Source organism: Anneissia japonica, unplaced genomic scaffold, assembly GCF_011630105.1.
Source record: "Anneissia japonica isolate Jap-2015-1 unplaced genomic scaffold, ASM1163010v1 scaffold21_len1647178_cov195, whole genome shotgun sequence".
In the NCBI taxonomy this organism is placed as follows: domain Eukaryota; kingdom Metazoa; phylum Echinodermata; class Crinoidea; order Comatulida; family Comatulidae; genus Anneissia; species Anneissia japonica.
The window spans coordinates 214,681-223,345 of record NW_022750455.1 but is presented as its reverse complement, the minus strand read 5'-3'; the positions used below and the strand labels follow the sequence as shown (position 1 = coordinate 223,345).

General features: G+C 31.2%; 1 protein-coding gene and 1 long non-coding RNA gene across 2 annotated transcripts in view; one reads left to right on the top strand and one right to left on the bottom strand.

Moving 5' to 3' along the window:
- The window catches only part of LOC117121332 (nucleotide exchange factor SIL1-like), a gene marked incomplete in the record, with an annotated part of 17,708 nt that extends 9,049 nt beyond the window's left edge, over positions 1-8,659 (top strand). The window contains 2 exon segments of the mRNA XM_033266483.1: positions 384-457; positions 7,964-8,659. Coding sequence (XP_033122374.1) covers positions 384-457; positions 7,964-8,243 — 354 coding nt within the window.
- The window catches only part of LOC117121333, a 17,364-nt gene that overhangs the window by 7,483 nt on the left and 1,216 nt on the right, over positions 1-8,665 (bottom strand). Inside the window, exon 2 of the long non-coding RNA XR_004447528.1 lies at positions 5,219-5,221. This is a non-coding gene — a long non-coding RNA (uncharacterized LOC117121333). The remainder of the gene's footprint in view (positions 1-5,218; positions 5,222-8,665) is intronic.

The window sequence follows — 8,665 nt, the reverse complement described above, 5'->3', positions numbered from 1 at the left end:
ACACACATATACACTTGTATACATACATAATTCTGCTAATAATAATCTTATACAAATATATGTATATGTGTGTGTGTTTTTATGTTTTATATTTTAACAATAAGCTGTGGACTTAAATTTTAATTAATAAACTATATGTCTTCATATCTAAATCTGTCTTGTTCTTGTCAAGTGAAAAATGAGTCTGCTGCCCTCTGGAATTTATTCATCTCTCCTTCCATAATACTGTATATTCTACTATTATTAGGTAATATTAATGCAAATGAATATTTTTTTTATAATGCAGTAACCATTATAGGAATACATATCACTTGTATATTTGTTATTTATGTTAAAATTTATGACAGATTTTTTTTATCTACCGTACATCTTTACTCTTTTAGAAATCAGCACAAAATACTTACGATAATGATTCGTCTGATAGTGTAGCTAAACAGCGTCTAGAACAGTATAAAAAGTAAGTAAACATATACTTTAATAATCCCCCTTTCTTGAGACTTCATAAATCAAGTATGTTATAGCACCCTCATTTTTACTTCAATGTTTAATGTAGGCTTCATAAACAAAAAAAAACAAGCATTTTTCTATCTCTGATGAATCAGCCTCCTTTGATGTAATTTAACACCAATTGAAGAAATGTTCTTGAATCCAATCCTCATAAATTCTCTTACAATTAATGTAATTAATAATAATGATAATAATTAATTCTTTTGTAGCGTATATAAGCAAGCTCTCAACGCACTGTCTATAAATTTAAATAAAGAAGAATATGGATATAATGTTAGATTATGAAATTATGAAAAACATGATGGAAAAGGGAGGTCTTTAAAGCTCTATCCACACTATCAAATTTACTTTGACAAAAAAATGTGACAAGCCCATATATAGTAATGCTATGCCTATATATGGTCATGGTGTGATGTCATCATGCCCATATATGGGCATATCACACTTTTTTTGTCACACAAAATTTGATAGTGTAGACAGAGCTTTAGCTTGGTGTTAATGTATTTTATTATTAGATATTCATCTAGTGATTTGTTTACTTGAGATACATCAGTAGTAAAAGTTTTCAGATTGGTGATCTATTTTTCCCACTTTGAAGTCTTGGTTTGTTGCCACTGTGGGCTTCGAAGAACCTACCATGCATACTTAAAGATTTTAATTTTTATAAAATGTGTTAGTTTTTACATATTGTAATTAATCAAATATTAATTGACAAAAAAAGAGAGAATAACCACCATATCTTGACTAGTTTTGAAAGTGTTTAAAAAAAAATATTATATCGCCCTCAACACACTATGTCTGTTGGCACTGTTACTATTCCTCACGTTTCTGCACAAATATACCTTGCTGATAGCCAACTGTGTGTTTACTATGCGTATTTACCTAGATTTATACCTTTTCCAGTGCATTACCTACATTTGACCTCATTCTAAAATTAATGAATTGACAAATCAATCAACATCTAATGTATTTGATGATATTAAAGGGTTGTTGTCCTTAACCACTGCAAACAGTTCTCCAAATCATATCCCACCCGATATCTTTCAACACTTTACATAAAGTAAACTTGATCAAGTCGTTCTCTCCAAGTTGCAATCTACGCGAGTCTGATTATTAATGCGAGGTGTTATCAATTGAGATCCAAATTGTTTGCATAATCGATTCGAAGCTGTCGTCAGGGTGAGCACTCAGGAATACCAATAATTATCTGTAAGTTCTAGATCCACAGTTTTTCTTTGCAATCAGTGGTGAATTACCAGTGCAAATATTTTCACACTCTACTTCAGTCTTGAGCTTTCAATAGAATTGCACACGACAACGATAATGAGTTTGTTCGCGATGGTAAGCACACTAAAACTTGTTACGTTTTAACGAGGTGACATATAATTTGTATTAACTATACTCATGAAGCTAATTTCAGTCCAGTCTCTCTTTGATATTGAGATTATGTGTAGCTAATTCCAGTGCACATTAACTGAAATAGCGTTAAGCTGGTTTTTTTTTTTTTTTTTTTTTTTACGTCTTTTAGACACAGTAATTTCCTACTTTTGAATGTTTACTTTATTTTTACATAGCAAATGAGATTCTCCTGATGTAGCTTTTTTGTATTATCTGGTTTTTTTTTTTATTTGGCTATTTTTTTGTTTATTATATATTTATGTAAGGAAGAGTGTACAATCCACACGCATTAAGTCCTATAACTCTTACTCCCGCCATCACGTCTGTATTTCAAGTAAAAATATGATTAATAATTAGGTTAATTATAAGTTTTTATATATTTATATTGCATTGCAAAATATACCAACACTGGAAAAAAGAAAAACGTTACTATTTCAATTACATTTTCATTCATTGATAGCATTTTGACTATAATACAAAGTTGGAAAATGATTTTTTTTTTTAAACTTCGGTCATCAACAGTTTTAGATCATGTTATTTAGGTGGCAATACCGAATCTGATCTACATATTCCAAAGCAGAGAATTATGAATCAATATTTGTTACTATTTCTCCCAGCCACTAAGAAGAGTGTTTTCAATATTGAAACAAAATTAATTAAGGTGACAGAAAAAAATTAATGATAGAAAACTCATTATTTTTCTGGCCTTTTCAAAGCATCAGACCCTAATCCAACAAGATAATGAAAATATAAGAAAAAAGCATATGACATCCCTTTGGATGGCAATATAGAAACTAACAACTTGCAAGTAAAAGCCAACACCTTTATGCCAAGGACTTTTTGCAAACACCTTGTAGATAAATTAAATGATTGCAGATTTGAAGAGGATCGTCACTACAGTAATGAGAACGCTGCAATTTTAGATTTGATAATTTAATTCAAGGTTGCAATGAATAATGATAATCAGTAATTGAAAGAGCTAGTGTATCTGAGTTGAATTTACAAATTGATTTTAACACAGGTTCTGTGTGTGTACAGGACACACATTTAAAGAGTGTATATTTAAATGTGTGCATATGGTAGTGTTTGATGTGTTACTTGTTGACAACAGATAGTTCTAATGGTTTTAATAATAATATAATGATATTCAAGAATTAATATTCTAAGCTTATGAGTTTTAGCAATAATATTCAATAGTTTGACTGTTATAGTAATTTTTAACCTTCAGATTTAATTTGGAATATAAAAAAAATGTTTTCATTGTCAGTTAACAGATACATACCATATTATTAAATTTTGCCATAGATGGTCACATAATTGATATGACTCAAGTTGACATGCAAATATTGTTGATTTAAAAACATTTTTTTTTTAGCTGGATGTGCCAACGAATGCCAATGGCGAACCTAATCACTGTCTATGTAGCAGTCCTTTTGCAAGACAAACATACACAACATAAACTCATTATGAGGTTTAGGGTTTTTTTATGAATGATATATATGAATTAAGATTTTATAAAAGAAGGTATGTTAAAGAACATTTCTGAAAAATATCAATCATTAAATATAACAGTATATAAGTATAAAGTATATTAAAATTATTTTTAATATACTACTGTATCTTAATAAAGTATTGATTTTGGAATGTATGGAAGCTGATTTCTCAAAACCGGCATTGCTGATATCCAAAAAATATTTAAAATTTCGCTAATACTCAACTGATTTCCATCAAATAAACACTGTTTTAATGATTTTTCTTTTGAAAGTATTTGTAGAAGCCAGCTTAGCTACTAATTTGAAACATACTCTGGACTATTGTCTGGTGAAATAATTGGTGTGTTAAAATGGTAAATGGTAAAGTATGGAGGGAACTTGGCAAAGGGTTTATACCTGAGAAACTGTGATATAAACTGACTGGCCTTTTAGTAGGCAAATTTGGTTTCCATACAATCGCTACATGCTATCGCCGACAGCTTTCGGTGATGCTGATTGGTCGGTCGAATCAGTTAGCATTCCTGATTGTGTTGAGTACTGCTACGCAATACAGAACGATTGCACTGAAAACACTGTAGCGACAGCAAAGCGATTTTAAGGGAACCAGGCTTTAGGCAAATGGTGGAGTGGTATGTGGATCTGTCTATCGGCCGCTTTTTATAGAATTAGTTTTTTCGATTACAACAAGCTATCCTCTCTTTTTTCAAATGTCATCAGATAATAGTAATTGCTGACGGTGCTATAAGACACATGACATTAACCATCACATAAAGCCGATGCCTGTGCTAAGCATTGAGCATTAAGTATGATTTTCTTAATGAATGTTAACACACAGTGTAATTCTATCTTATGTGAAATGGTTAATTTCTATTTAATGGTCACCATTGGTACTTGCTAAATTTACAGTCACCTAAAATACTGAGTTTGTAAAGAACGTCATTTAGTTCATGAGCCTTGTTAACGAGGCATAAATGTCACTGTAGCTAATTATTGGTATGTGTAAGTTCGTCTGTTCACTAGGAGTAAGGATGTGAATGCTGTTTGGAGTCGTTCACACTGCTAGTAAGAAAATTGATTAAATTCGCTGTTGCTAGGTCTTGATGGCCCCTGTTTAAGATTGATGGTTGGGGCTTTTTAGTCCAAAGTGACATATAATGTCTTAGGGCCAAACATTGTCAGGGGGCTGCGTAGTCTTTCAACAAAGCCAAAATAGAACCTCAAAATTAAAAACAGTTTAACTATGTTGCAATCCAGACATCGCTATCTTCTTTGTTTCTGCTTCAGTGCTATGTTAGGTTGACTTAATAGGAAATCTTTGTGATGGATGCCTATACTGCCCAATAACTTGTTTAATAACGAAAGCAAATTACTATTGAAAAAAATGTAGAAGTCATGGAAATAAATCAATTTAAAAGGTGAACAATAATTAATAATATAAAAAAGTAAGTATTAGTGAAAATTTAACTGGTTGTTTTTAGTTTTTGTTTTTTGTTGTAGAAATGTGGTGATTTATATATTAAAGACTTTTAATGAAACGAGGCTCCAATAGCCACAGCCCCAATGAGCATACACAGGCTGAGCTACCCATGCCTACACAACTGAAAAATAAGTACATTCTTCTAAAAAATGTTTGTTTAAAAACCCTCAGAATTATATGGTTAGACAATATATAACATGGACAGAAATTTTAGAATATTATATAATATATAACTACAGTATTTTGAATCTTCAATGATGAAAATGTAAGAAACTAGCAGTGGTTGATACAAATATTTCTTTCATTTAGTGCATGGGTTTGTCTCTTCGGGATCAACAAAGACAAGCTCCCTGCTTTTTTAAATAGATCTAAATTAATCAAATTTTATATATTTAGTTTTTTTTGTCTTTTTTATCCAAAAGCAAGTACACTTACAATTGCAGTATATAAAAATTCTTTAAAAAGTCTCTATGAGCATAAAGTGCTTTCGTGTATGTAGAGCACTTTGATCCCTTTCAGAAAGGTGCATTATAGGTGTCTAATTATTGTTATATATCAATCATGGCATCATCACTGTAACTTCCAATGTTAATTTCCTATCCCAAACTGTGCACACTCATTTTTCATTAGTGCATGATTTGCTTACTTGCTCCAAAATAACTTTTACTGTACAATCAATGTATCGTGCACGCATCATGATGAATATTCTAGGCTAGTGTTTGCACACCTAGCACCGAAGAATACTGTAGAATGGCCGAAGAGAGGACAGGCACTTACCCAATCATGGTTTCTTGACAAATGGTAATTGAAAATATTAAATTCATAGAACATGGTAAATTAGAACCCAAAGAAAGACACTTCAAATTCAATATTACAGTATGTTTGAAAAATTAAGGAATTCCTTGAATCAATTTATCCTAATCTAAAGAAAGTGAAAATTTAATAGGAATATTTCAGGCCTGTTATAAGCATATTTGAAATACTAAATCATCTTGATTTTACGTGTCTACACCCACCAAAAATGTGATTACTTTATGCTCTCTCAAAAGCTTGTAGAATTTGTATTTCAGAAGAGTGAACTCATGATAAGTCACGGTCACTATCTTATTTATTGTACTACATACCATTTCAACTTAGCATGAACTGTAGCAACAATCAGCATATGCACACCTAAATATACATACACGCAGGAATTTTTTTTCATGCATTAATCTAACCTTCGTATAATAAAATCCACTAGTGTATGATACAACTATACTAATTGGTTATTATTACTACTGTATTATTAGGGAGTAAATTGTGTTTAGTCATGAGAAAAAAGTTTAGTTTTAACAGGATTTGAACCCTGGAGCCTGAGATTGAAAGGCCGTTATCTTAACAACCAAGGTACAGCTCCACTCTTACTTGTTATTGATTAAATATAAATTGATTGATTGATTGATTAAATTTAATACTGATTCTAATGTATCAAGTAATGTATTTAAAATTCTAGTCTCTCTTTAACCCAGGAGTTTAATGAGTATGTAAATGACTTGGAATGGAATTAGCCTGGAACTGAATTAGTCGCATGTCTAGGAATACTCCGCAGGGAATGAAGGAGTTTACACGCCATGCATGATTGATTCCGTATCCAATGACCAGGGAGAAAGAAAAATCAAATAGTGAACTAAAAGGAAAAAGCCATTATTATAAATAAACAAAATTATTTAATATTACTAGATAGTTCATGTAATGTAAAATCATAGAAGACAGGCTACATTTTGATTTTTTTCTATTATAATTTATTGTTCTAGAAGTGTAAGACTGTATTATCGTTTACTGAACCAGTCGGTGATAAGTGGCGATAAAACTGCCTACACGTACGTAGCACAGGCTGTCAACTGAGATGTGTAGTGAAAGACATTAATGAGACAGCACCCTATAAAACACTTGCCTGCTAACTTCAAACTTAACTAACAGGAGCATTTATAGTTCATCTGCTAAGATAATAAGGGATTTATTCATCATAGGTTTAGTTGTACTTGTTTCTGCTCTTTTTCATTTAACTCAGCAATTGAGATTTTATCCGTCTGAATTTATGTTCTTATCCATTTGAATCTAAGGTCACTGGCTTGTCGCCCTCAACCATTATCTGATGTAATATTGACGATGCATTCTTGGTTGTTGTAGTCGTCAATCAAACGATTTTTAATACCAGACCTTAATTGTATAATTTCTTTAATGGCAACCATAAAATACAGTTAGTGATATTTTATGAGCATATATCCAGAATATGTAGCAAATGCATTTTTCTTTTATTTGTAACTTTAATGTGTTTATTAAATCATACATTAAATTATAATAACAGTGCACTAAAATTTGATGACAAGACAATTTCAAAATACTCATTAAATGTTGCAAAACAAGAATTTATATTGTAGTAATATGAGATTCTCTGTATGGAAATATTTGCTACTGTATATAAATTCTCTAGAATATTTTAGATAGGTAGACAAAAGTAAAGAACTACATAACATGAAGGTGGAAAACTACCATTCATGGATTGAAAAGAAGTTTATAAGAAAAAAACTATCAATTGACTCTCCAAACCGAATCCACAACTCAATATGTATATCATATGAATAAGCTTCTTTTTAAAACTGTAACAAATAAACGAATAAAAATCCAACTGCCATCTCAAGTTGCTACCTAAACAATTATGCTTAATTTAGATACTAAAAAATTCAGTATTTTGATCAAGATGTTCCACCGTATGGAAAGAGGAAACCTGGTCGCCAGCGCATTCTGTTTTTAAATTATATCCAGCACCTTTTAGGTGATCCTGAGGGAATGGTGCAGCCACACCAAATTATCTCAATGGCCTAAGATCGCAAAAACTGGAAAAAACTTGTGGTCGCCTGCTCCGCAGATGACTGATGATGATGATGATTCTTTGATTTAAGTAAACTAAATTGATGGGTGGAAATTAGGAAAGTGGACCTAATATTATCTAAAAGAGAATCAAGAATCTTCAGTCTGGTTCAGTGCAGGGGGTTCCTATTGATTTTAACCAACTGTGAAACAACATTTTGATTTTTTTTTCTTACAGAGTAAATATATCTAAATTAATTGAAGAACATGGATGCTTGGTTGTTCGCCCACTGTATTCAAGTGATCATGACGTCCGCGAAAAAGTACTACTTGCTATGAAAAACCTGCTTGTACCGTGCGAATCACACTTCAAAAGTCAGAACCTAATAGATCATCTTAGTGAGATGAAAATAGAATATGAAGTGTTGGTAAAAGATGAATTATTAGAGGGTGAGACTGATGGATTTTTTGGTAGCATGTTGATCCTTGTGGATACTGTTTTATCACAACTTACTTAGGTGTAAAAATCTTACTATTATTGAAAATTTTATAATACAATTTAATATGTAATAATATTAAATATTAATTATTTATTAATAGTTAATGAATAATACCAATGCAGTAATGCATCTAATAAAATAAATGAAAGTTTTAAACGACATGTTTCGACGTGTCCCACGTCACCATCAGGCAGTAGTGCTGTGCTACTGACGGCTTAAATAATATTTGCTTGTTTTCACCTTACATCTGACCGGCAGTATTTAAGCCGTCAGTAGCACAGCGCTATTGCCTGAGGATGACGTGGGACACGTCGAAACATGTCGTTTAAAACATTCATTTAAATGAATAATACTAATAACAATATTAATTATAATACTATTATTAATTCCAATATCACATTATAATTTGAAAGAGGACAAGAAAGAAAGGGTATATAAAA